Raw genomic sequence first — 27928 nt, forward strand, 5'->3', positions numbered from 1 at the left:
GCTCTTCTCCTTCCCTGCTCCTGGAATGCTGGAGATTCCCCAATCCCATCTTTCCCTGCTCCGGGATCCCCTGGGTGTTACTCCAGCCCCACATCTTTCCCTGCTCCAGCGAGCCCAGCACGTTATCCTTCCCTGCTCTAGGAACCCCTGAATGTTACTCAGCCCCATATCCTTCCCTGCTCCAGGACCACCTGGGTGTTACTCAGCCCCCCATCTCTCCCTGCTCCAGGAACTCCAGCATTATCCCAGCCCCTCCATCTTTCCCTGCTCCAGGATCCCCTGGGTGTTACTCCAGTCTTTCCCTGCTCCAGCGAGCCCAGCACATTATCCTTCCCTGCTCTAGGAATCCCTGAATGTTACTCAGCCCCATATCCTTCCCTGCTCCAGGACCACCTGGGTGTTACTCAGGTCCTGCTCCAGGAACTCCAGCATTATCCCAGCCCCTCCATCTTTCCCTGCTCCGGGATCCCCTGGGTGTTACTCAGCCCCCCATCTCTCCCTGCTCCAGGAACTCCAGCATCATTCCAGCCCCTCCATCTTTCCCTGCTCCTGGCTGAAATCCCTGCTCTCCCACTTGGACAGTGATCCCTCTGGAATTACACATCCCACAGGACATGCAGGGTTTCCACTCCTGACTATTTAAGCCAGGAGGGGTTTGTGCATTTGGGTTTTAGAGCTGAAATTCTAGACCTTGTTTTCCTTGCAGCTCCCAGAGCCCCTTCCCACCCCGGTGAAAAGCACTGTGGAATTTTGCAGAAATACTTCCCCGGAGATAATTGTTCAGCTTAAGGACTGCAAGGCCTTTGGATTTCCTTCCCTGGACCACATGAAAGTCAACGGTATTTTAAAAAAAAATAACAAATGTATCACCGAAGCTTTGGATTCCGGGAGCTCCGAGGGATTTGCAAACCTGTTACAACCATTAATGAATTAATCCCCACTAATCCAATCAGATAACGAGCCCTCCCTACTTTCCAGGTGTTTATACCATCAGATCAATCACCAGATCAGCAGCCCAAGATAGAATTGCTTTAAAAATCTGACCATTAAGTTTCATAACAGTACTTTAGATAAGTCTGTTGGACACTTCAACGGCCTGTAAAGGAGATAAAGATTAATTTGAGCTCTATACAATCCCAAACACCTCGAGGTATCACTACTCCCCTTTTAATTAGCATATAAAACATGGGCATGGCACATTAATTGCCAGGCCTGCAGCAGATCCACTGCCATCCACATCACAGCACACACAGAAAAGGGGAGGAATAAATATTTTACAATTCCTTTTTAGTACAAAGCAGCCAGGAAATGAGGAAACCAACTTAAAACCACTGACCAAAAAAATGACAAAATAAGATTGTCACGTCTGTGTCGTCACAGGGATGACTAAAGCCCATCACTTCCAAAAAGTACAATATTCCTATTTCATAGCTGGATGAATGTGGGCAGGGGTGTTGTCATGGGAGGATTAGTCCCATTCAATACAGGTGATGCTTTCCCAAACAATTTAGAGTGGAAAATCACAAGCTCCTCCAGGAACAGAACCACACAGATGGACTCCTTTCCCTGTGCCTGGTGTCAACACACTCTGGGGAGCCTGGCATTTGTAAAATTTAAGGAAACAAAGGGGAAAAAATAGTTATGAGGGAAGAAACTCCTCTTCACACCCCGAGGTATTTCTGTCTTTTTATATCCAAGTGTTGCTTTTGCCTTTTCAAGTGAAAAAGTGCCTCGTTTCTGTCAATACTTCTACAATCAAGGCAATGGCAGCACATAGAAATCATACCTACACTCACACATTTAATCAAATTACAATACATTAAAGATGTTTCTGCCTGCAACAACTGCATTCCCCAAACCACTGCTGGAAAACCAAAGTGCTTCAAGATTTACAGGGCACACAAAAACCAGCAGATCCTCCAGCAACTCAAACCATATTTCCTCATTTTCCTCTGAAGTCCTTCAAAAAAAAAAAACAACAAACCCTTTCAGCTAAACCAGACCCTCACAGAAATAGGAACACATAAAAGTCTGAGGACTCAGGGAGGAAAAAATCTTCTAATAAAGATGAAGTTTGATGCAGGGAGAAAAAAGCTTTTAATAAAGAAGCAGCTTGATGGGAAGTTTCTCCACTGCAGGGCCTGAGTCACAGGCAACAACTGAAGGGCAACTGAGCATTTTTTATGGACCTCTCACTTGGATATATAAAATTGGGGAGTGCTTCCCTTGGGTTTGGACCTAAAGGAAGCAAATGCTAAGCAGAAACTGCCCATGGCCCCTCAGCTATTTATTTCTAATACCCAGCTCAGGTTAAACAGCTCACAGTTGAAAGCATCTTTCATGTGAGTAAAAAGTCATTTAACATAAAATGTTTCTAACTCAACCACAATCAGATATTTACTTGACCTTAATGATAGCTTATTTCTCATTTTGGCTAACAGTTACTGAAATAAATCCATCTCAGAGTGGCTGGAGTTAAAAAAAAAAATTGTCAAATAGGCTTAAACTTTAAATTAAATTAGTTGCATTTCTCACTGCATCAGACAATAAAAGGAACCAAGAAAGGGACACTGAAATTCCTCCTAATTCCACAAGTTCTGGGTGGCCACACAAGGAGTTAACACCTCTGGGGCTGATGGATCATCTCCACATTCCCTGAGGTCTGACCATAAGGGCACTGGCTCTCACATCTCATCCAGAATGGGACCCCTGAACTGATGCACATGAAAAACAAAAAATGAAAATGTATTTATCTGGGTTGCAGCAAACATGAAAGGAAGGGCAAAAAAAAAAAAAAGCAAACCACCATCATTAAAAAAAAGATCTGACAAGTTCATGTGGATGCTCTGCATTTAGCTCTTGTTTTAGAGCAACAGTCTGTTATGTTGGCTCCTCTACAGTTTAATGATTTCCTGTTAAGAATTTAAAATTAGAAGCCTCCAACAACTTCCCCATAAACTATTTTCAAGGTTCCTTTAATATCCACATCAAGGAGATACAGTAGGTTCATATGTTATCCATGTCAGTTCGCTTCCTTCCCACTTCAAAATAAGCACATTGCAGGGAAATTCAGCAGGTTTTTATTGTTTTCTCAGAACCTTTTTTTCCTCACTAACCATGCCCAGCTATGGTAATTAAAAAAATAAAGCTGTTCACAGACACAAGCTCGTATTTAAACCGTGACAAAACAAGAACTGCTGGTCTAATGTGAAAAGCCTCAACTGTGCCAGGATTATGATCCCAAATCCTGATTTTCCATTGATGAGTTAGCTCGAATTTTCAACTGCATCCACACTGAACTTCATCCTCGTTACCACATTCATTTGACAAACACAATTTTGCTCTTTGACAGCTCTCTTACCTTTGAGGAAAACATGCAAACAACACTCTGGCAGCACATGAAACAGATTCCATGTTTTTCATCCAGGCTTCCTGGAACTATAGTCCTAAAAGAAAAAAAAAAAAGAAAAAGACAGTATTTATTTATTTAGCAATAATTGCAGCAGTTATACTACTACACCACATTTATAAAATTATTTGAGACAGGCATATAAAAGGCAGAGCATCTGCAGGGCTCCCCTCTCAGTTCCTCACTGGGTCAGGGAAAGGGCTCACACAAACACTGATCACCACTTCCCTGACAAGAATCCCTGAATCCCCATCCATACCTACCCCCTGAAAATGTTCATTATGTGAACACTTCCTAATTGCTTTCAGTTAAAGGCAAGTCAGGTGAACCTGCAGGTCACCTCCCCTGACCTGAGAAGGCAGCAGTGAGAAAAAAGCAGCAGGAGAAGAGGCAATTCTGCTGCTTCCTGCATGACCTTTAACCAAGGGACAGCTCCCAATTTGGCTGAAATATAAATCTGCAAGCACAACTAAAAAAAAACAACCAAAGGAACAAAAAGAAAACAAACCTCTTTGCAGTTTGCAGCTCAGCCACAGAGTCAATAAGTTGTGAGACAAAGGCAATGCTGTTACTTTCTGCAGTGATTTTCAGACCCAATTGGCTTGTTAGTCATCAAACTATGGTTTCACCAACGGATTTGGGAAAGAATCCCAGAATGGTTTGGGTTGGAAGGGACCTTAAAGCTCATCCAGTCCCACCCCCTGCCATGGGCAGGGACACCTTCCACTAGCCCAGGTTGCTCCAAGCCCTGTCCAACCTGGCCTTGGACACTTCCAGGGATGCAGGGGCAGCCACAGCTTCTCTAGGCAGCCTGTGCCAGGGCCTCCCCACCCTCACAGGGAGGAATTTCTTCCCAATACCCCACCTAACCCTGCCCTCTGGCAGTGGGAAGCCATTCCCCCTTGTCCTGTCACTCCAGGCCCTTGTGAAAAGTCTCTCTCCATGTTTCCTGCAGCTCCCTCAGGCACTGGAAGGCCGCAGTCAGGTCACCCCAAAGCCTTTTCTTCTCCAGGCTGAACAATCCCAGCTCTCAGCCTTTCATGGGAACAACCTCCTCCAGCACTGGTGAGCTTCAGCAGCTCACTGCTGTCCAGAAAAAGTAACTCAGTACTCAGAGCTGGTTGGGATTTTAGGGGTTTTTAAGGATTTTGAGGCCTGGGGGGAGCAGAAGAGCATCAGGCTCCAACCACACTCTACTGAAACAGCACAACCATCTTCACAGATGGAAAATCTCTTCCATACGAGCTCCTTCCACACAGAGAACTCCGACAACCAAGGGGTTGTTTGATCTCTAGGAGCACTTTTTTTTTTTACAATTTGAAGACTGATTAGGTTTTCGTTATGCATTTACCCATCACAAAGCTTGCCTGCCTCTCCTTCCCCTCCGATGACACCCAGATGTCCCTCCAGACGCTGGCCACGTGAGGGGTTCAGAGGCCCAGCTGCAGCTTCAAAAGCTCAGATCCCAGCAGACAGACAGACAGACAGACAGGCTGAGGGCTTTTCCCTCAACAGCAGCCCTCACCACACGCTGCTTTTTTGTTTTGTTTTGTTTGTAAATGTCCTTCAAATGTTTCCCTGCATAAAGAAGACAAAAGAAAAGAGAGGAGACACCACCAAAGATAAGGATATCCATCAGAACCTCTGCCAGCAAGGCTGCAGTCAGAGGGATTTTCCAACATCTGCAATTATTAATGAGCAATTGCATTAAAGGGATTTACTGATGTGCAAATGCACGTCATTGCACGGAGCCACTTTGCTAAGAAGTTCCCAATACAGATTAAGGAGGAAAAAAAAAATCATTAAACAAACAGGATAACTCCTAAGTTTAAAGACTTTCAGAGGACTAATAAATTATTTAATAAAATAGATTTTTGTGGGTCAGTTTTGCTGCTAAATATGTTACTTTGATGGTTACCTACTATCTCAACATTAAACACAGACAGTGAACTGAGAACTTCATCAGCTCTCTAATAACACCTTTAAAGTAAAATAAATATTTAATACAGAAGAGCACCAAGTTGCTCAACACACAAATATATTAAATCACACAGTATTAATAAATAACAAATGCTTCTATATTTAAATTCTATTTCTACCTAGAGATTAAATCACTTTTGCCATGAAGATTATTCTTCAGGCTCCACCAAAATGAATTGTGGCCTGAATACATAACATGCTCCAGAGAAAGTTAATACAACATCCCTCTTTCATAGATACATTTATTTCTTCTCCTGGAACATGCACATTATAGTTTTGTCTACAAAAAAATTACCAGGCAGTAAAAGGTGTAGCCTGGCTTATTTTTCAAAACATAGTAATTTATCAAGAAGATAAAGTCCATTGCCACGCTGCTTGAAAAGTATATTTACCTTAGCTATTATTTTTAGAAAAATTATTAGACCCTTTATTTTAAAGCAAAAAAAAAGGGCATTATGAGTTCAAGAATTATCATTTTTAATATATTAACGATATTTTTTCCTTCATGCACTGAAAAGCTTGTACCCTCCTAACAGACCCCCAACCTTCCCAAACTAGCCCTCCAAAAGTAAGTGGGATAAATAGCCTCTCCTGGAGGGGAGGGATAATTGCCAACAGAAACCAGCTGTATTCCCTCAACTGAAATAAATTCATTTAATGTCAGAAAATGAGAGAAAGACAGCCACCAGTAGGAAAAGCAGAAGGAAAAAGAGGACAAAGCAACGTTCCGTGGTCTGTTTATGTGGCATTCCTTTCTTCCCACCCCATAACATTTCTTTCTGCAAGTAAAGGACAGGGAATAATGTCCTCTCACAAAATGGGAGGAATAGCAACCATTTAGGATTATTAAAAATAACGTGCCCAAAGTGCAGAAGCTCTGCCTCCTATAATTCTTAAAATAAAAACAAAACCAAACAATAAGTCCCAGTAGCAGTCCTACATTAGCCAAGAAAACCAAATTAAGACTAGATAGAAGAAGAAATATTTCCCAGTATAGTCAGTGCACCAAGCATTTGGGTTTTTTGTATTCATGAGTTTGAAAAATGCCAAATATTTAACTCTGAATAAGAGTTCTGTTCAAGACCACATTAGAGCAGTCACACTTGAGTGATATCAGCTTGGTGAGATTAAATCTACACCAAGAGTCCTTACCTGCGTTGCACTGGGGTAGTTAAATCACTGGCTACACAGGGTGGGTCTCGTTTAGACCAAATGACCTAAAAATCTCCCACCTGTGTCTGGGAACCACCCAACACGTTCCTAGGGGCGTGTGTGAGCCCTGCAGGGAACACAAATTGGGAAGAGAAACATGCCTTCAAGAGCTTGCTGAAGATAATGAGGTCACAGGGCTCATTTAAGGAGGAAAAGGGTGTTTTTACCACATGGCAGCCAAGAAGGGAACACCACAGAGGTCAGAAGAATGTCACGTTCAGCAGCAAACCTCCTCAAACTCCGGGTGCCCAGGTGTTGCTCATAGGAGCTGCCAACACACCTGGAAGTCACAAAAAGCCCAATATCAGCTGCATGTTAGCACAGGTAAGCTGTAAATAATATTTACACTCTTAAAGAGGTTTAGGCTGGGCGGGCCCTGGAGCTCGGCATGAGGGGGGATGTTCATTAGGGTGGGATCTCTGGATCTCACCCGCTCCTGCCAAGGCAGGGGCACCTGGAGCAGGAGCCTTGACTGCATCCGAGCGGGTTTGGAACGTCTCTGGAGAGGGAGATTCCACACCCTCCCTGGGCACCTGTTCCAGTGTTCGGCCACCCCCCTCCATGTAAAGAACTTCTTCCTCCTGTTCAGGTGGAACTTCTCGATTGCCTTTGCTCCTCCTCCTGTCGCTGGGCACCGCTGGAAGAGGGTCTGGCACCATCCTCCGGCGCCCACCTTGGAGATATTTAATGTGCGCTAACGAGACCTGCTCAGCCTTCTCTTCTCCAGAATAACCAGGCCCAGCTCCCGCGGTCTCTCCTCATCGGGGAGACGCTCCAGACCCTCCATTCTCGGCTGTGCTCCCTCACGTTCCCCCGCGGCCCCTCGCTGCGCCCTCAGCCCCGCGGCGGTTCCCTCGCGCCTCCTTCATAGATCCCCCGTTACCGCTCCGGCCGCAGCCGCCCGCCCGCGCCCGGGGAGGGCTGAGGGACCCCGGGAGCGCCCCGGGACACCCCGGGGCGTGAGGGGGAACGGGCTGGGGGACGAGAGCCCCGGGGCGTGAGGAGGGCAGGGCTGCGGGAGCCCCGGGGCGTGAGGAGAACCAGGCGGGCAGCGGGACGAGAGCTCCGGGAGCCCCGGGGCGTGAGGAGAACCAGGCGGGCAGCGGGACGAGAGCTCCGGGGCGTGAGGGGAACCAGGCGGGCAGCGAGACGAGAGCTCCGGGGCGCGAGGCGGAGCGGGCGGGTAGATGGACGAGAGGCCCGGGGCGTGAGGGGAAACGGGCAAAGGGGGACGAGAGAGCCGGGGATTGAGGAGGGCAGGGCTGCGGGATCCTGCCCCGGGGCGTGAGGAGGAGAACGGGCGGGAGGCGGCGGGAGCCCCGGGGCGTGAGGCGGGGCGGGCAGGGCGGCGGGAGCCCCGCGAGGCGGAGCGGGCGGGAGGCGGAGGGAGGGAGGGGAAGGCGGCTCCGCACAGCCAAGATGGCGGCGGTGGAGCTGGAGTGGGTGCCCGAGACGCTGTACAACACGGCCATCTCGGCCGTGGTCGACAGCTACGGGCGGGCGCGGCGCCGCGACATCCGCTCGCTGCCCGAGAACATCCAGTTCGACGTGTACTACAAGGTACGGGGGAGGGGGGCGGCCGAGCGGGGCCCCGGCCCGGCCGGGCCTGCGGGAGCGGGAAGGAGAAGCGGCCCCGGGGGTCGGCCCGGGCCTGGCCGCGCTGAGGGGCCGCGGGGCCCCTGAAGGACGGGCCGGGGGGACCGAGGGCCTGTGGGGCCGCCTGGGCTGCGGGTCGGGCTCGGGCAGGGCCGGGGCCCTGCGGGTGCCCCCGGGAGCCGCCCCGAGGCCGCGGTGAGGGGCTGGGGGAGCCCCCGAGGGGACGCGGGCACGGGGCCCGTCCTTGGGGGCCGGGGGGAAGGGGCCTCCTCGCCGTTGGGGAGCGGTTGGGGCAGGATGAGGCCAGGCTGGATGTGTTGGAATATGTGTTTTTCCTTTTCGCCTTTTTTTTTTTTCCCTTTTTTTTTTTTTCCCTTTTTTTTTAATGTATTGGAGATGGTGATGTCAGTGGTTGAAGGAGCGCTTTGCCGTGCTCTGGTATTAATGATCTGGTAGGAACCAGACGAGAAGGACTGAGAGTCGTTTGACGGTGTAGTTTATTAGCATTAAATCATTCCTTGGTGAAAGGACTGTTTCTCATTCAGCTGCCCCTGAAATGTAGAGAGTTGCTGTAAAAGGTGTACTGAGATGGTCCATTAATTTCCATTGTCCACTAAAGAGACATTTCATCCGTGTGCAGGAACTGCTGGAAATGAGCATCATCAGGAGAGAAACAGTGGGTGTAAAACCCTCCCCAAAAACCTAAGATGGGGGATAACTCTTCTTTCCTCTGCCGGCGAATTTCTAAAAATTGAGGATTCCTTGAGTGAAGTAATCCTTTAGGTGAATTTTTATGAACCAGAGGTAGTGATATCCATCATATACATAGAGAGTAATAGTATTTATAAGGAATGCCTTCAGTGGACACAGGGAAGTTGTTTCTGTGGCATTGAAACGGGCATGAACATTTTCTGTGTACTGGTTGTTACTTGTCTGCCTTGGGTGTTGAGGAGGATGGAAACCCCTTTTTACCACACATGAGTGTGCTCATGGATAAATGATGTGATTGACACATGGTAATAATCAGATTGGTAATAAAAAGATATGGAAAAATATTTTGGAGGTCACTTTTAACTGTTAGTAGGTATGACCTATTGACAAATAAACTTCCTTGGCATTGCCTGTCTTCATGTTCATTCAGGTGAGAGGATGGTGCTCTGTGGGTTTTAAAAGCATAAACCCAAAACCTCTGTGTGATGATAGAAATGTCCAAGTGTTGTTTAAAAACTCACCTGCAGGTGAGCTTAATACATCACTGATTTCTGGTGCTTTTATTGGCAGTGTTCAGTGGTTGCATTGACTCAGGTTCATGGGGAGTTGTTCCATGATGAAAAAAGGTCCAGCAGCACATCTGAGTTCTGAAGAGACCTTCTGACCTGTTTGTTCTGCTCGTGTGTGTTGGTTTGTTGTCTTGTTGGGTAATAAATGTGCTGAGTGCCTGTCCCCAAAATAATGTTTGTGTTGTACTGACAGTATTGCTGTTGTTAGTGACTGTAATTTCATAGTCACAGAATGGTTTGGGTTGGCAGGGCCTTAAAGCTCATCCTGTTCCAATCCCAACACCTTCCTCTAGCCCAGGTTGTGCGACCTGGCCTTGGACACTTCCAGGGATGGGGCAGCCACAACCTGGGCCAGGGCCTTGCTACCTGAGATATTTTTTCCCTAATATCCACTCTAAACCTCATCTGTGTCAGTTTGAAGCCATTCCCCCTCGCTTTTTCTGTTCCTTCTGTGTTTTACAACAGGACAGTCTTTGGTGACCTGGAATGTGTGAGGGGCACCAACATTCCTCTCACCAGTCTGCATCTCTGGGATGGCCCACAGGGAACAGGAAAACTGGGCTCCTCGTGCAGTGAGTGTTCCTTGGCTGCCCAGGGCAGGCTGGGCTTCTGCTCCTGCCACTTTCCTGGGGAGGAGAACCAATTTTAGGCCAGGAGCAACCTGGTCTAGGGAATGGCATCCCTGCCTGTGGCAGGGGGTTGGAATGCCATGGGCTTTAGGGTCCCTTCCCACCCAAACCGTCCTGTGATTCCATAACTGTCCTCTTTAATAGTCACATTCAAATGAGCTCATCCATAAATGTCCCTAAACCCTGGATGGGATGCTGAGAGATGTCCTCAGCCCTCACTAAACAGTGTGTGCCTGCAGTGAGTGCCTCAGAGCCCAGCCCAGGGTGCAGATCTCCTGAAACAGTGTTTGCATTTTCCTGTGCACCTGCAGAACTCTTGGGAACTGGTTCTTGCTGTCTCTCTCTGCCTGGTGACAGCAGTACAAGTGGTGTAGCTGTTCAGTTCTGGATACAGTTACTTGGAAAACCAGGTGGATTTTAGTGCCATTTCAGCCTGGTGAGCCATGTGCCATTCATCCTGACCATCCAGAAGTAGAATTTCCAAAGTAAGACAGACTAGAAGACTATTAAATCTTTGTTTGGCTGCCTGGTGGTGTTGCTGCTGTGTTGGGGTGGTGTCAGTTGTTAGCATCCTGTGGAACAGGACTTATCCTTCAGATACAGCTGAGGAAAAGTGGTGTGTGATTGAGGATTTGCACCAATACACCTGCATTTAGACCCTAAAAGAGGCAGAGAATCCCTCTTATGTGATCATTAAAAGATAAAAATAATTTTTTCCCCAATCTTTCACATATGAGTGAGTATAATTTGGAAGGAATGGTTTGTTGTCCAGCTCCTAATCATGGTTTGTGGTACTGGAGAAGGTTCCACTGATTTTTGCAGAAAATAAACGGTGGTGTCAGTCAGGTTGTATTTTGATATACAGATATTAATTGGCTGTGGCCATACAGAACTTTTTGTATCATATTCATTGATATCAACACTCAAACTTAACATTTGCCAGGCTGGCACAGGTTTCCCAGTGTGTTCAGGTTGATTCAGAAGCCACAGATCAGATCCAGCAGCAGGGACAGTCACTGTGCTGGGATTTAAAAGGCAGGAGAGTGCCAGCAGAGTGTCTTGGTTTTTTCCCCAGGGTTCCCTCTGATCCAGTGTTTGGCTCTATTGTCACAATACATTGCCTGTGTTTATTGAACAAATTCAATTAGTTTGAACTTTAGGTCTTCCAGAATTGTTAAATTCTGGGACTTGAGTGAGGAGCCGACCCTGGGGTGGCTGTGGGATGTTCCTGGTGTGGCTTTGGTAAGAGATGGGTCCTGCTGCAGATCCCAGGGGCAGGCAGGCCCCTCACATTGAGCACCTTTGTCTTTCTGGAGCATTCTCAAACAGTGAGTAAAGCTCAAAACAAGGAATATCAAATAATCATGACTGTGGTAAAACAACAAACCTGTCCTGGTTCAGCAGGGTGTCACTGGATATCTTTTTTTTTTTCAAGCAGTGTTTGACTTTTCCTTGCAACCATTAGAGGCAGAGCAGGACACTTGGGAGGATATCCTGGAAATTTCCAAGCCTACATTTGAGCTAAAAAAATATTTAAATGTCTTATTAATCACAGCTGTATTTTGAAGAGCTTAATAACTAGTATTGTTACAAGTAACACCTGCCTCTGGAGGGCAAAATAAAAATGTGCTCACATATGATATTTTATTTCCTTTGGGTGTTTGCCAGGTGTGTGTATATCCTGGTTGGGTTGTTTCCTAGTTAAACTAGTCAGGTTCTCTTTCCTCTTGGTTGTTTTTTTTTGGGCTGGGGAGAAAAGAGAGAGAGAGGGTGTAGTTTTTAGGAGCCAAAGAAAAAAATATGCTGGATCTCATTTAACTGAGATCCAGCATATGAGCAAAATGCCAAAATTCTACATCAAAAAGTGGTGACAGCTGGAATAAACTGTAAGTCCTCAAAAAAAAAAATCAAATTACTGTATTTTGTAGTTTGTTGGGGTGAGGATGGAGCTCTGAGGGAGGGTGTTCATGTAAGGCATCTCGTTTTTGTTGGCAGAAATCAGATACTGAACTCTGTAGTCAGTGCCGTGCACAGAATTCAGCTCTTTCCTCCTGTGCCTCAGCCTTATGTTCTGTTTTGTGTAATTATCTCATTACTTTGGGTCTCCAGGTGCTTTAGTGTTCTCTGTCCCAGGTATTTGTTGCAGTTAATCACTGACAGGCTCATCTTGGACTTGTGTTGGTTAACAAGGAGTTTCATCCCATGTTTATTTTCCTTTTGGAATGTCTTTTCTGGACTGTGTGGTTTTGGTTCTTTACAATTGATTTTTCTGGACAATAATTTGCGTCCAGTGTTGTTGGAATGCTTTCTGATGTGATCATTAACCACAGGAACAGTTGGGGATGACATGAATTTGGTTTCCATCACGTCTGGGTGTGTTTTGAACCAAAGAAAGTGAGCAAACAGGAATTTGCTGACTGTTCCCAGCAAGCAGAACGTCCGTTCCCTGCATTGCAGCACAGATTGAGCTCAGGGATCAGGTTTGCTGAGGAGGGATCATCAGCAGTTCTGTAAATCACAATGAAACTGTCCCATGTGAGGAGGAGAAACTCCCCCTGAAGTGAAGTGTGGCTGAGCTTCCCTGCCCAGGGCAGCACAAACAAGGTCCCCAGCTCAGCTGTGAGGGAGGCAGAGCATCCCAGAGCCTCCTTCTGTGGGATCCTGCTGGGACCCCCAGTGGGATTTCAGACACTGCTGGTTTGGGGTCAGACCTGAAGCATGTGCTGGTTTGTGGTGTGCACCCCCCCTGCAGCCCCCCTGAGTGCTGCTGGAACCAAACCTGCCCTTCTGCAAATCAAACCTCCCTCTGAGGGAGAATCAGCACCTCATGAGTTTTTTCCAGTTATTAGCACATGCCTTGTTTCTCTAGTCTAAATTTAGATCTGAGCTGAACCATCTTTCCTTGTTGTGTCTTTCCTGGTTTGAAAGTTCTTGCCTTCTAACTTGTATTACTCAGATTGCTTTTTTTTTGAAGCTCTACCTATGGGACATATTTTCTCATCCCAATATCCTGTAGCTTCTCCATTTTTTACAGTCTCCTTGCTGAGTCTGAGACAGTAGAACTCATCACAATTGAGATAATGAGGTCACACCATGAACAGAGGTGTTTGGCTCCTGCTGAACAATAATTCCTATTTCCACTTCATTTCCTTTGGGCTGATTCAACTCCAAAGCAAACTGGGTTTTCCCAGTTACTGCTGAGGAGAATCCCCCACCTGTGTCACTGGAAGGCTCAGACTTGTGTCCCTTGTGAAACACAGACTGTGCTGCTGTGACACAGAGAGCAGGTGGGGAGTGTTTGGGGTGTCCAGAAGTTGGCTCTGAAGCCAGAGTGTGGTTTTCTTCTTGATTATTTAATTGATGGAGGTTTGTAAGGACCAGCCTAGTAATTGTCAATATGTTTTCCAAGAACAGTTGAAAAATTGCATTTTTTATGCCTCAAACAATCTCCAGTAGAACCAGGGCTTGGCTGGAGGTTTGGAGATGGTTTTGACACTTAAAAGCATTGAATGTCCCTAAATTTCCAGCTGGTTGTTTCCCAAGGCCGTGCCCCTGCCCCATCTGTCCTGACTCATTTGCCAACAGATTCATTCAGTGCACTGTCCACTCAGGAAACTTTGTCCTTCCTTGTCAGGTGGGGAAGGAAGATGGTGGCTTCACCCAAACTTTTTCCCCAACTCCTGCAGTTTGTGAGGTGCAGAATCCTTCCCCAGCCTGGCAGGATACTCCACGTTACGTTGTTGGGCATTACAAAACATGCTGGGGAGCTCCTTGGATTTCCTCTGTAATTCTTACTGCAACATCCCTATTTTTCAGTCCTCTTCCAAGCTGGAGCAACAGGAGCATATTTTTCAAATTGCGTGTTCAGTTCCTCCTCTGGAGGCTCCTTGTGCAACTGGTTGGAATTAACCTCCAGCTGCTTTAAAAAATAACTTTTAAAATGATTTTTTGTTACGTTTAGAAGAAGTTGGTTTGTTGTTTGTTTTGTTTTTTTTCTTCAGCTTAATCTACTCAGGGAGAGAAATCCAACGAGAACTTTAATAGAATTATGATATAATAGATAACAAGTTAATGTTATTAATTTATTTAATTGGGGCCACTGTGATGTGCAGCTTTTGCATGTTTAGGTGAGTGTGTTACAGGTTCAATATTCAGCCTCAGATCCTGTAGGAGGGTCAGGGTGGATTTCCCACAGCTGGATTGGGCAGGTATGTAAATAATATACCTGTATATTAAATTTATACCTGTTTGCAGTGCCAGAATTGATGTGGCAGTGGGAGCTGGTGGAGTCCCATTGCAGCCTTTTAGTCATTTTTCCATTGTTAGAGAAAAAGAAATCCCTGGTAGGCTCCAAATAGGTGAAGTTGGTGTCTAGAAGGCATTTCTCTGTTCAGAAAAGAACAGTTGTTCAGGAGCCCAGGCTCTGCTGTTCGTGTCAGGACATGTTTTCCTTGTATCACTATTTTGTTTTGTATTTAGGGTTATGTAGCAAGGCTGTGGTCAGGAATTCTGTCTCTCTGGAGCTTTGACAAGAGAACCATTTCTTCAGTCCTCAATGAACAAATGAGTGTTGCTGAATCTCCTGGAATTACTTCACAGTTTGACGTGTAACTCACTATTTCCATGTCAAATCCTGTCTGAAAATCTTGCTGTAACAGCTCCAACAGTCCCAAGAGGCTCCAAGCTGGGTCAGTTCCTCGAGGGAAGGGGTCAGTGGTGGTGGGAACGTCCCAGGGAGATTTTATCTCTACTCAGAGCAGTGAAAACTGGCACCTTGGACCAGCCTTTAGGTGTGCCCCAAATAATTGATGTGTCAAAGCTGGGGGGAGTTTGGGCCCTTCCCTCCCACCCCACCAGGGCTTTCATTCCTTGGCAGTTTAGGAATCACATGGAACAGTGGGCACAGTCCCAGATGTGTTTATGTAACCTCATAAATATTAATTTTAACAAGTCTTACTCCAGTTAGTTTTTGGTGAGCCAGGAGTCTCTGGGGTTTTCAGTTACCACTGCTCAGTGAGAGGAGGGAATGATACCGGGCTTGGGAATTGTGCAACGTGTGGTGGGGCTTTGATTGCCTTAAATCCAGGTAAAACACCTTGGGGGTGTGCCTTGGCTCCCTCCAGAAATGCTGAAATATTGACAGGATGTCCCCCTGCAGTTTGGGCATGGAAAACCAGGCCATTTAAACCCCCTTTTTTTTTTTATTTTACTGCAGAAAATATGTTTCAGGTTTTATAGAGCGTTTGCCCTGAGACAGCTGTGCTGGAGAAATGAAACCATTTAACCATGACTGTAGCTTTTAAACACACCACCCTGGCTGCTCCCTCAGTGCCAGAGAGAATCCAGCTCTGATCCCTTTGAAGTGCAGGGACACATCCCTGCTTTATCTGAGCACTAACTTGGCATGCAAACTCGCTCTGGTTTTTTAAAAGACTTCCTTTTTATTTATTATCCCCCAGAAAAAAACAGATAACTGAAAGGCAAACGTTCATTTCTGGCAATTGACGTTATTAGGTCAAAGTATTTTTGGAGGATTTTTTGTAGGTGCTGCTGTTAAAATAACAAACTTGCCGTGCTGTGGAGTCAGTGTCATGTGCTTTTGTAAGAAGAGTTGACTAAAAACTAAATTTCTGGCTGGAGATGTTCTCACTTGCTGTGTTTGGAATATTAATCCATCAGTGTTTGTGAGAAAAAGGTGAACCAGGCACAAGCTGCTTCTCACTGGAAGGGTTTTAAGCCCTTATTAGGACTGAGAGGAATATCAGTGTTGTCATTAGAGCCCTGGGGGTACCTGTGGCAGGTGTGCAGTGGTGCTTCCTTAGGTCCCAGCTGTGGGTCAGGGGCTTCAGGATAATGGGAATTAATCACTCACAGTGGGTTTTCTGACCCTTCTTTGCACAGTCACTGTTGTATTGTTGTACCTGTGTAAATCCATGGTATTTACATCCTCATGTGGCACAACTTCCCCCTGCTCTGCATGGGCAGGTGTCTCTTGGTTTGTTGTGAAGAACTCCACAGATAAATGTGCTGATCTGCAGGCACAGATCACTGTGGGTGTGAAACAGGCCCTTGCTTTCAATAACTGCAGGAACAGCTGCTCCAGTTTTCCCATTTTCCAAGGAGCAATTACCTGGGGGAGCTCAGGTGTTAATGGGGCCAGGGCTCTGCCTGCCTGGTGCTGGGGAGTGCTGAGTCACCCCTTGCACAACTTGGGGTTGGGGTTTATTTGTATATTGTGTATGTGCATTGCTGTGCTCTGGTTTATGTGTCAAAGCTCTTAATTGTGTTTTTTGCTGACTTTAGGGGTTTCTTGGTTTTCTCTTGGGTTTGTAGCTTATGTGTGGCAGTGTTTTGGTGATGCAGGAGGACACAGACACTTGAAAATACATTTATAGATTAAAAAAAACCCCTTGAAAGCCCCTCTGGAGCTCTCCTAGCTGGTGTGCTCAGCTAAACACTGCACTTGTGTCCTGTGGTGATACCCTGTGGTGATTCTGGAATTGTTACTTTTTTAGCCTGCTGGATTTCAATGCTCTGAAGTCTCAATTTCCTCATGAGTCCTCTTTACCATTAAGCTAAATTTCCCAGAAAAAAACCTCAATCTTAATCTTAAAATTTAACTTCCACGTTTTTTTTCAGCTTTACCAACAGGGCCGTCTGTGCCAGCTGGGTAGTGAATTTTGTGAACTAGAAGTTTTTGCAAAGGTGCTACGAGCTTTAGATAAAAGGTGAGTGTCTTAACAAACCAATAATTCCCATTTCAGCCCTTAACCTCTCAATCTTGGGAGAAAGGAGGGGGGAAAAAAAGGTGCAAACAAGAAAAACAAATGATGCAAAACCCCCCTGAGTTTCTTGTGGATGCCCAGGCAGGCCCTGAACTGTGGCAGTCACAGCACCCACGTCCTGCTGGCTTAGCAAATCCTGAGGGAAGGGTTCTCCTGCTGACAGGGTTGCCCCAGTTTCAAGAGCTTTCCTGTCATTAAATATTGCATTTGTGGTGTTGCACTCAGAACTCGACTGTTTCAGATCAGATTCCTGGTGACTGGAATGAGCTCTGAGTCTCCAGACTCTGCACGTGTGTGATGTTAATGGAGCCATCATTGCTCTGGCTGACTGCTGGGGGAGGGGGGATTTGAGGCTTCCTCCCTCCTCAGTTTGGGCTGAAAACCTTGTTTCCCAGTTTGAATGTTGCCTGGGCAGGCTGTGGTTTCCTTCCACAGGAGGGTGTCCTTGTGAAGAACTCTGTGTCCCCTCCCTTGGTGTCAGACCATCCCACAGCTGTGATCCCTGAGCCTGGAGCCCCCCAGGGATGCTGGTCCTCATCTGCTTTGGGTCTGAGGGAGGCTTGGGCTTGATTTCTCTCCTGTGAACTCATGGCACCCCAGAGCCAGTGCTCTAAAAACTTCATGTGGCATCGAGTTCTGCTTTCTTTTGTTCCAGACATCTGCTCCATCACTGTTTCCAGGCTTTGATGGACCATGGGGTCAAAGTGGCTTCTGTCCTGGCCTATTCCTTCAGCAGAAGGTGCTCCTACATTGCAGAGTCAGATGCTGCTGTCAAAGAAAAAGCAATCCAGATTGGGTTTGTTTTAGGTAACTGCTGCTTTCTCTGTGCAAGCTTCACTTAATCTAACTTCTAATTATTTTCATGTTAATGTCTGTGACATCTTTTTAAAGAACTTGTGTGTTTTGGGATGTGATTTTGAGAAAATTCCCTGGTGTCCTAAGAAAAATACACTGGATTTGAATATCTGAGAGTGTATAGGCTTTTCTATTTCAAATGGTTTAGACTTAAAATTTCTTTGCAGATGTGATGCTTAATGTAAGGAATTTAAATGTTTTTATTACTGGTAAGTTCTTCTTGACAGAGAACTGTAGGAAAACTAGGTCATACCAACAAGTCATGCTCAACTGAAGGAGAATTCTTTAATTGAAGGAGAATCCTTCTGCTCTCAGATTTCATCCTTTTCAGTTCAGGGCTGGAGGGTTTGACCTTGACAGGATTTCTGTCTGTAGATGCAGGTCCATGAAATAAGGAGTCATCTCCCAAGACTTGAGCAAAGCCTTTATCCCTTGGAAAGGGTTCCCATTTCTGTCCCTGCTGTTTTCCCAGGGGGGTTCCTGTCGGATGCAGGCTGGTACAGTGATGCTGAGAAGGTGTTCCTGTCCTGCCTTCAGCTGTGCACCCTCCACGATGAGATCCTGCACTGGTTCCGTGCCGTGGAGTGCTGTGTGAGGTGAGCTCCCCTTCATTCCCGGGGGGAATCCACTCCACATGCTCCTCTGCTGCTGTGCTGCACCAAAACACTCTGCTGGCCAGAGCTGAGGGTCAGGAGGTGCTTGTTCTGCACTAATCCCTGGGTTTTCACCATGTAAGCTGGCAGCACAGAACAGTGGATAACCCCCCCTGGTTTGCTGCCCTTCCCAATAGCTCCTGGGAAGCTGGCTGGGCAGTGAGAGGGGCCAGCACCCTGTTTGCTCAAGGCTTGTTGCACAGGAAGGAATGTTCAGTGTTGGACTCTGCTGAAGTTCTGTTTGCTGCAGGAAGAATTTGCCAAATCCAAACTCAAATGCTACAGATTCAGAAATAAAAGCAAAACTTACCTTTCCTGGTTCAGATCAGTGAGTTCTCTTGCTTCACAGGGATTAGGTGAAGATCTGGATGTGCAGCTCTCCAGCTCTTGTGTGCACCTTGAGCCACAGCTGGAAACATTTGGGAAAGATTTTTTTTTTTGCTGTTAGGAGGCATTTGGGTTTTGAACCTGCCTTGTTTCTCAGGGGCCTGTGGAGATTGATATTGCATTGACAGAGATCATATTTCAGTTTTTGGTAGCTCTTCCACCTCTGTGTCCAGGTGAGATGAACTGCAGCCAGTGGCCAGGTGGGGTTTGTTGGGAACACCAGGGATCACAGGAGTTACCTGGGGGCTGCTGAGCAGAGCTAGGACAGGACTGAACTTTTTTTAGCTGCTGCAAAACAGAACAAAGCATGTGCTGTGTTGAATATAGAGCAAAACTTGTTTGGGGAAGCTGCTCCAAAAAAAGCCCTGCATCTTCTTTATGGCTGGGCAAACACGAAGAGGAAAGAGGCTTTGCCAGGAGCTGCTGATGTGCTGTGCCAGCCCCAGGGCCATGGCAACACTGCTCTGCCTGCTTCTGCTGGCTGCCATTCCAGCAATAAACTGATGCCAGGAGACTGGGCACACGTACCCACCTTCCAGAACTGAGGAGTGATGGATACAGAACCACAGTTAGGACTTGGTGCTTTGCCTTCTAATTAGTCTAAAAAAAGTTCCCTGGTGGTATCAAGCCATTTGGCAAGCTGGGGAAGTTGCTTTAAATAAACTGTTGCCTTCTCTGAATAGGAAAAAAAAAAAAAAGAAAAGAAGGTAAAGAAAGGGAAAAATGAAACTCTCTGTTGGACAGCAGTCGTGGAAAGGAGATTTTCATTTTGGGCTGGGAAAAAGCATCCTGTGTTAGAATGGACTGGGTTTGGTAGAGACAGCCATTGTTCCCTGAGGAACATCATCCCTCTGGGCAGCAGCAGGAATGGGAAGATGTTGTGGCATCTCCCAAACCCACTGCAACCCTTATTTGGGATTGTGTCACACTGAAAGGGTTTAAAGCACTCGGAGAAGGGCTCAGTGTGTGAAATCCAAACACCTTTCTGTGGGACAGAGCAGGGATTTCACTCAGCCTCCTGACTGCAGAGAGAAACTTTATGTGGCTCCCACCTGATCCCTGCTCCAGGAAATCTTGTTCTTACAACTGGCTTTGCACTGGAGGCTGGGGGGAGTTTTAGGGAAGCAAAACTCAAATCCAGTGTGACCCTTTAAAAAAGTGGCAGCTCTTGCTCTAAATGCTAATAAGTCTGAGCTCTGGGAGTTGAATTAATGCACTGCATTGGTAATAGAATGGAATTCACAAACATGGGAAGTTTTGTGCTGTTTAAGCACGACTTGGTGTTTCCTTCTAGCAGCAGTAGTAAATTATGTGGAGAAGCTGGGAAGACTGGAGGTTTTGATGAGCTCGTGTGCTGCTCTCCTGAGTGTGTGGTGCTCCCCTTGGTTTGCTTTCTCTGGTTATTGTGTGTTAAACAACGAGGTACAAATAAATAACACGAGGATGTGGTTCCCCCACTTCATTGTTTCATGTTTTGCTGATTCTTGGGTTGTTTTTTTTTCTGGTGGTTTCAGACTTCCTAAGCTGCTGTGTAACATTGTGTTGGCTCCCAGAGACTGGTTTTATTGGGGGAGGTTAGTCCCCAAAAGCTGTTGTTGCAGACATCAAAGGAGGTTCAGAACCATTAGCATAAACGTCCCGAGGCCTTTTCTCTTCCTCTTGTCTTTATCTTCTAGAATTCCTTTGGATTAATAAAGGATTTTTGTTACTCAGAGCTGGATCACATAAACTCTGCTTATCCTAGAGGATTGGCTTTTAGGTTTAGCTTGGTTTTTTGGGAGATTTCTTTGTTTTAAGACACTATCACTGAAGCATCCAGACACTGGATAGGATCTTTCCCAGGAGCTTATCTAAATTGCAGTGCTATCCCCACTGGCTTATGCCATTACATGGGATTTGGGCTCCAAGGTTTTGATGTTGCAGAGCAGCTCCCAGCTGAATGGTGCAGGCAGAATGGTTTTGCCTCTTTGGGGAAGCTGTTTGCTTAATTTCTCTCCAGTTTCTTCATAATTCCTGTCTCTTGTAGCTGCAGTGTTCCTGTGCCCAAGCACACAATGCACTTGCACATCGTGTTTGGTTCTCAGACCATATTTAAGGAAAACTGTGGGTGTTGCTTTTCTCTGCCTGTTCCTGAGCCTGGTTGCTGTTTGCCCCTGGAAGGCTGGTGTTTGTGGAGCTGCTTGCAGGGTTTTTGAAGGTCTGTTCTTTGATGTTCTCTTTGTGCAGCAAATGCACATCTGTCATGTGCTTGCCTCCACTCCCTGCTTGGGAAAAGGGGAACTTTATTTCCTTTCCTGTCAGTGTTTGAGTTTGATGATGCATTGGGTAGGAAACCGAGGGACAGGCTGAGTTTTTAGGGTGAACTGAGCTGTGTTTCTGTGCTACAGCACCTTAAATCTCTGCTTGGAGTAAGTGGAAACAGAAAACACACTTAGAGAAGAAAAAAATTTGAGCAAAACCTTCACTGTTCATTCCTTCCCCCTTAACAATTTATTGGGAGTTTTATCCTAAGGTATCATAACAGGAATAAAATGCTTTTGCCATCCATTAACTCCAAGTTGCAGCCTGTTTGCAGTGCAGCACCACTGGGTTCTGGTGTCCTGATTCCCAAAGCCTTGCCCTCTGTTTTTCAGTCTCTGTTACTCACTGTCTAATGACACATTCCCAGGGGGGCCAGGGGAGGTTCATTCACCCAGGTTTCATGTGTGCTCCATGCAGGCATTTGCCATGGAGCAGGAACAGCTGCCCTGGCTGGGAATCCACCTCTGCCCCCTGGGCTTGGAATATGATAAGGCACCCATTCCAAATGTATCTCATTAAAATAAATAAGCATCAGCCTACACTAATGAAAAAAATGCTTTACTTTTATTTTAACTTAAGTTGCCAGAAGCTGAAGCTGTTACTTCTCTAGAGGAACAGGAGGAGGTTTCACTAGTGCTGTGTGTGACTGGCTGCCTCCTGAGGCTCCTGTGAATCCTGGAGAGGGAAAGGCAGTGGGATAGGAGAGGGCAGGGCAGGGAGAGGATGGTGGAGTTATTGTGGATTGGGTCAAGAAAATATTCTCTTCTGGTGCTGCTGGATCTCATGTCAAATGACTGTGACTAAATCTTTGGTGAGGAAACCCCAAAAGACAAAAATGCCCATTTGGAGCCCTGGGCTAGGCAGGGTTTGAGGGGAAAGTGCAGAGATGCAGGAAAAGGAGCTCTGTGTGTACTCAGTGGCTGTCTGAGGTTACCATCCTTTGGGAAGCAGGTGGAAGGGATTTCCTGCTGCACAGGACAGGGCTTTGGGAATGGCATTTCATCAGGATTGAGGAGAACAGATTTTATGAAAAATAAAGCACAAAGCCACCACAGCAGGCTGGTTCAAGCACTGGATGTGCAAAACTGCATCAATATGTGAACTCATTTACATCTCCAGCAGTGACAATTCCTGCTGTGCCAGAGCCAAAGTGCAGCCCCAGAACTGCTCTGGGAACAGAATTGTGTGTTCCTGACCCCGGCCAGGGCAGTTCTGAGGGTGCCACACCAAACTGGAGCACAGGTCCTGTGAGGAGCAGCTGGGGGGGCTCAGCCTGGAGAAAAGGAGGCTCAGGGGAGACCTTATTGCTCTCTGCAACTCCCTGAGAGGAGGGGGGAGCTGTGGGGGGTCAGGCCCTGCTCTCAGGGAATAGGACAAGGGGGCCCAGCCTTAGCTGTGCCAGGGTGGGTTTAGGTTGGACATTGGGAAGGAGTTCTGTACAGAAAGAGTGATCAGCCACTGGACTGGGTGGGGTCACTGTCCCTGGAGGTGTTGAAGCAGAGCCTGGATGTGGCTCTGGGTGCCAAAGTAGGGTTGGATCACAGATTGGACTCGATGATCCCAGAGGTGTTTTTCCCAGCTGGTTGATGCTGTGATCCTGTGTGTGAATGATTCCCAGCCTCCCTGAGCTCACCTCTGTGTCCCCCCAGGTTGCTGCACGTCCGGAACGGGAACTGTAAATACCACCTGGGGGAGGAGACGTTCAAGCTGGCCCAGTCCTACATGGACAAGCTGGCCAAGCACGGCCAGCAGGCCAACAAGGCCGCGCTCTACGGCGAGCTCTGCGCCCTGCTCTTCGCCAAGAGCCACTACGACGAGGTGAGGGCTGGGGGCTGCCCCTGCACCCTGCTGGGGGTGCAGCATCACCCACATCCTGATCTCCCAGTGCCCAGCACTGCCAGAGAAACCCTGGATGTGCCAGTTTGTGTGTCACTCTGAGTTACTCCACGTGACCGACGCTGGGATGTGTGATACCTTGGTGGGATGGGTTGGTCCTCTCTAAGTGTTACAAAAGCTTCTTTTAATGGGTAAAAAGGTATTTGTTACCACAAAGCTTTACACCTGTTTTCTAAAAATTTTCTCTAAATTTACACCACTGTGTAAACTCTGGTTTTCCTTTGGCTCCCGAGTCCACTGACCAGGGTGTTGTCCTGCACAGTGGGAATTGTGAGGATGACTTAAAGATTATAAAATAATCTTTATAAAAACATCTTTATAAATGTTCATAATAAATACAAAAAAAACCCACAAAGCCACCACAGCAGGCTGGTTCAAGCACTGGATGTGCAAAACTGCATCAATATGTGAACTCATTTACATCTCCAACAGTGACAATTCCTACCGTGCCAGAGCCAAAGTGCAGCCCCAGAACTGCTCTGGGAACAGACCAAACTTTTTCAGTTTGGTCTGAAAAAACAATTGTAATAATACATGCTTAGGCTGACATAAAATACTTACACATTCAGTATTAACTTAAAAGTGGTTTTTAGGTCAAGTTCCACTACACGTAAACAATTGGACGGAATATTTGAAATTTTGGAATGTGAATGAGCAGCTTTTCAGAGCCAGGTAATATTTTTCTTGCTGTGGTGAAGTTCCAGCTTCATTGTGTTGGTCCCTCTGTGTCCCCCAGGCCTACAAGTGGTGCATAGAGGCCATGAAGGAGATCACGGTGGGGCTGCCCGTGAAGGTGGTGGTGGATGTGCTCCGACAAGCCTCAAAGGTGAATTTCAAAGCTTCCACGGTGCTTTTGTACCTGATCTGCAACCCAGAGCGGGTGGGGATAGTTTGTATCTCCAGAGTTCTTGGGACCAGCTCCATTTCAGGAGCCTTGGGCAGGGATGTATTTCTGGGGTTTTTCCTTCCTCAAACTGAGCTTCAGCTGCACAAATGACCATCATGACAACATTAAGCTGTGAGCTGCCATAAAAAGGTGCTCTCTTCCCTCTTTGATCTAGACAGCACAAACCCTTCAGTCAGGCATTTCTGGCAGAATAAAACAAGTTTATTAATACTGTGATCCTTTCCTTAAATAACTGCCAAGTCCTTTAACAAGCAGAGGGGTGTTTTGAGCTGAAGCCAGCAGTGAGTGCAGCAGTGTGTGGAGCTGAGGGGGTGCCCAGCTCCTCACGTGCTCCCTTTCCTCTCAGGCCTGTGTGGTGAAGCGGGAGTTCAAGAAGGCTGAGCAGCTCATCAAGCACGCCGTGTACCTGGCCAGGTGAGCAGCACTCCAGGAGAGACCCTTTTAGGATGAGGCTTGACTTGCCTTGATTTGTAACAATGGAAGTGTGTTTCTTCTCCAGGGAGCATTTTGGAGCCAAGCACCCCAAATACTCTGACACGCTACTAGACTATGGGTTTTACTTGCTCAACGTAGACAATATCTGCCAATCTGTTGCCATCTATCAGGTAGGCAGCAGGACTGTGTCTGGCTTGGTGTTCTCAGTCTGAAATGTTGTAGTTAATTCCTGGGGACAGATAATAGTTGATTTATTTACTGCAATGCTGCTCTTTAAAAAAAACCCGAACACTGCCAACTATGGGATTTTTCTTTCTGTATTCTTTCCCTGACTTATGTGTCCTTCATATATTCAATGTCTCAAGTATGTAGAGAATTTCAGAGGCAGTGGGGTTTTGTCCCTTTTTGCCAGGGATTTTTTTTCTGTATTAACTGTGGAATTTTTGTCTGGCCCCCCTTGCAGACAGCGCTCGATATCCGGCAGTCGGTGTTTGGAGGTAAAAACATCCACGTAGCCACAGCCCACGAAGACCTGGCTTATTCTTCATATGTTCACCAGTACAGCTCTGGCAAATTCGACAATGCACTGTGAGTGCAGCCCTTTGGGGGTCTGGCAGCACCTTTACTGCTGTAAAGGGGGAAAAATGTTCTGAAATGATCCAGCTTTCCAATTAGGATTTAATGCATGTTGATTGCTGTAGTGTTTGGGGTGTTGTGTCAGCTGCTGACTCAGAGAGGTACCTTGAATTTTTTTATTTCCACTTGATTTCAGATTCCATGCTGAACGTGCTATTGGCATTATAACTCACATTCTCCCAGAGGACCATCTTCTCTTGGCCTCTTCGAAGAGAGTGAAAGGTACTTCCCTTGGCTTGAAATCCTTCCTTGGGATTTGTTTATCCTGTTCTCTTACAGACAGTGGAGCTTGAGTTGTTGTTTTCAATGGAGGTGACTCTGGGTGTTTGTAATCCTTGTTGTTCTCTGTCAACACACCTGTAAAACACAAAGAAAACTCTTTACAATTTGTCTGGAAGGCTTTGAGGGGTATAAAAACACAGAATATACAAATATAGGTTGTGAGCTTGATCCCTGGGGGTCCCAGTTTGTGCCAGCCCAGGCTGGTGAGATGTGTCCAGGGCTGGCTCTGTGCTGCCCACGGGGAGCCCTGGGTGTGCAGCACAGTGCCAGCCCCTCTCTCTGCCCCCAGCACTCATCCTGGAGGAGATTGCCATAGACTGTCACAACAAGGAGACAGAGCAGAGGCTGCTCCAGGAGGCTCATGACCTGCACCTCTCCTCGCTCCAGTTGGCCAAAAAAGCCTTTGGGGAGTTCAACGTGCAAACAGCCAAACACTACGGCAACCTGGGCAGGCTGTACCAGTCCATGAGGAAGTTCAAGGTGAGACTGGGGGTGTGAAGGGCCTGACTTCATCTGCAAGGCATCCAGAATCTGTCCCAGGGGAGGGTTTCCAGCGTCCACATTTCACAGCCTCAGTCGGTAGTTTTGTGCTTGGAAAACTTGTGCTTTATGATTCATCCCAAAAGCTTTGTGCAGAAACAGTCCATGGGGGTGCTTGATGCCCTCAGGGGGTGACAGAGGGTTTGGTGATAGCATTTAATGATCCGCTTCATTAAGAATTTGGAGAACTTGCTTTGGTTTTGGCTTTGTTATTTTTTGCCTTTTCTAAAATACTACAGACTGTTCAGCAACACAGTTGTGTTTCTTTAAACCTTTTCCTCTGTTTGTGGGGTGAGAGGTGTCTGACTGACCTGTGTGATTTTGACCCTCCAGGAAGCAGAGGAAATGCACATCAAGGCAATTCAGATCAAGGAGCAGCTCCTGGGCCAGGAGGATTATGAAGTCGCCCTCTCCGTGGGCCATCTCGCCTCCCTCTACAACTATGACATGAACCAGTATGAAAATGCTGAAAAGCTTTATTTGAGATCCATAGCAATTGGTGAGTGACACAGGACATTTAAGTGTCTGCAAGTTTTAGTAAAGAACTTGATGAGATACAAGATACTTTATTTCATATGGGTGTTCAATGTAAATATGGGGTTTTTCTTTAATGTTCTCCCGGGGACTGAATTCTGAACTCGTGTTATTTTTAGTGTTCCTTCAGAATTCATTGAAAACAGACCCATTAAATACATTTTGGATTTTTGGCCAGAACCTGAGTGCAGAATGTAGTCAAATTTTGAAAGAAATGGGCAATGATTGTGCCCATCAGAATAACTCCTCTCATTAAATATTTGTCTTGCCTGTTACCCTTTGCAGTGAATTTTAATCCCCAATCAAATGCATCCTTGGGCCATGCTGTAGCCCAGGTTTGGGGCATAGTCGTGCTTCATACAGTTATGTACAGTGTGTTACAGAAAACAAATATGGTTTTAAGGTAGAAAACAACAACAACTTCACTGTTTAAATTGAATTTGGAGTGTGACTGGGGCACAAAGTGAGTCTCCTGTGCAGGGCTGTAGATTGTGCACGTGTAAAGCTGTGGTGCAGGTGAGATTGTAGAGTCCCTGAGGAGCAGTTCCAGCACCCTCAGAGCAGGAGGTGGATGGAATTCAGACCATCATCCAGGAAGGCTGTTGATAACACTGTGTGCTGTTTTGTGCTCTTGATTTGCCCTGACAAAAAAGTTCAAGCCGTTGCTAAAAATGACCTGAGCAATTGCGGCGTGTGGACGTTCCACCTCTGAATCCAGTTTTCTTTTGGATTCCTTTAGGAAAGAAGCTTTTTGGGGAAGGATACAGTGGACTTGAATACGATTACAGAGGTCTCATTAAACTGTACAATTCCATTGGCAATTACGAGAAGGTCTTTGAGTACCACAATATCTTGGCCAACTGGAACCGGTTGCGGGACCGGCAGTTCTCGGTCACGGATGCCCTGGAGGACGTGAGCACCAGCCCCCAGTCCACGGAGGAGGTGGTCCAGTCCTTCCTGATGTCTCAGAGCCTCGATGGACAGAGCAGCTAAGAACTTTGGTCACTTAACCAGTTAAGGTTTTCTCCTCCCCCCTTCCCCCCGAGTTCCAGGGGGGAAAAGTCATACTGTGAAATCTAAACCATGTAGTTCTCTGGGGGCTGGAATTTGCATTGAAACACTGGTCCAGTCTACTGAAGAGTGCCCATACGGATGAATGTGTGTTCAATTCCTCTCAGCATGTGTATGGCATGTTTAGTTCGGCTCACATTTTTAACTTGGTATTCCCAAAAAAAAAACAAACAAAAAAAAAACCACACCCCTTCTTTCTCTCTTCTTCCAAAAGGAGCTCCTTTGCAGAAAGTCTGCAAGAAAACATTAAATAAAACTGTTTGAGTTCAAAAGAGTTGCATTGTTGTTATGGATGGAAGGTCTCACCGAGAGCTTTCTGCTGATGTAGAGAGAGAGAGTAAAAGCTGTCCTCTGAGGAGCTGTAGGAGAAAGGTCTTTCTGCTGTATCTTTGTAGCAAAGTTGATGGGAAGTAGCGAGCACAGGGAGGATGCCCTGGCCTGGGCTGCTGCCTTACCGAGAACCACTTGGGAGCAACATGAACCGCGCTCGGAGTGGAGTCCCCACCGTGTGCTTTGTGATCCCTGAACTGGACCAGTGCT

At 46.6% G+C, this 27928-nt stretch overlaps 1 protein-coding gene and 1 long non-coding RNA gene across 3 annotated transcripts; one reads left to right on the top strand and one right to left on the bottom strand.

Annotated features, from left to right (window-relative positions):
• Nucleotides 1-899: 899 nt before the first annotated feature.
• LOC135425604 (uncharacterized) lies at nucleotides 900-8003 on the bottom strand. 2 transcript variants are annotated; one of them, XR_010435662.1, is made up of 6 exons: nucleotides 7056-8003; nucleotides 6769-6881; nucleotides 6542-6668; nucleotides 4761-4987; nucleotides 3362-3446; nucleotides 900-1960 (listed from the first exon to the last, which is right to left on the bottom strand). It is a non-coding gene; the product is annotated as an uncharacterized LOC135425604 (long non-coding RNA). The 2 variants fall into 2 exon arrangements; XR_010435661.1 differs by lacking the exon at nucleotides 900-1960 and adding an exon at nucleotides 2062-2238.
• APPBP2 (amyloid beta precursor protein binding protein 2) lies at nucleotides 7989-27660 on the top strand. The gene is made up of 13 exons (XM_064678050.1): nucleotides 7989-8161; nucleotides 16746-16834; nucleotides 17547-17698; nucleotides 18219-18342; nucleotides 22737-22905; nucleotides 23720-23809; nucleotides 24237-24304; nucleotides 24390-24495; nucleotides 24789-24913; nucleotides 25098-25183; nucleotides 25533-25723; nucleotides 26117-26282; nucleotides 27057-27660. Exons 1-13 carry the CDS (start codon nucleotides 8021-8023, stop codon nucleotides 27308-27310), a joined length of 1761 nt encoding a protein of 586 aa, XP_064534120.1. The 5' UTR covers nucleotides 7989-8020; the 3' UTR covers nucleotides 27311-27660.
• Nucleotides 27661-27928: the final 268 nt, after the last annotated feature.

The sequence above is a fragment of the Pseudopipra pipra genome, chromosome 21 (genome assembly GCF_036250125.1).
Source record: "Pseudopipra pipra isolate bDixPip1 chromosome 21, bDixPip1.hap1, whole genome shotgun sequence".
NCBI classification, from domain to species: domain Eukaryota; kingdom Metazoa; phylum Chordata; class Aves; order Passeriformes; family Pipridae; genus Pseudopipra; species Pseudopipra pipra.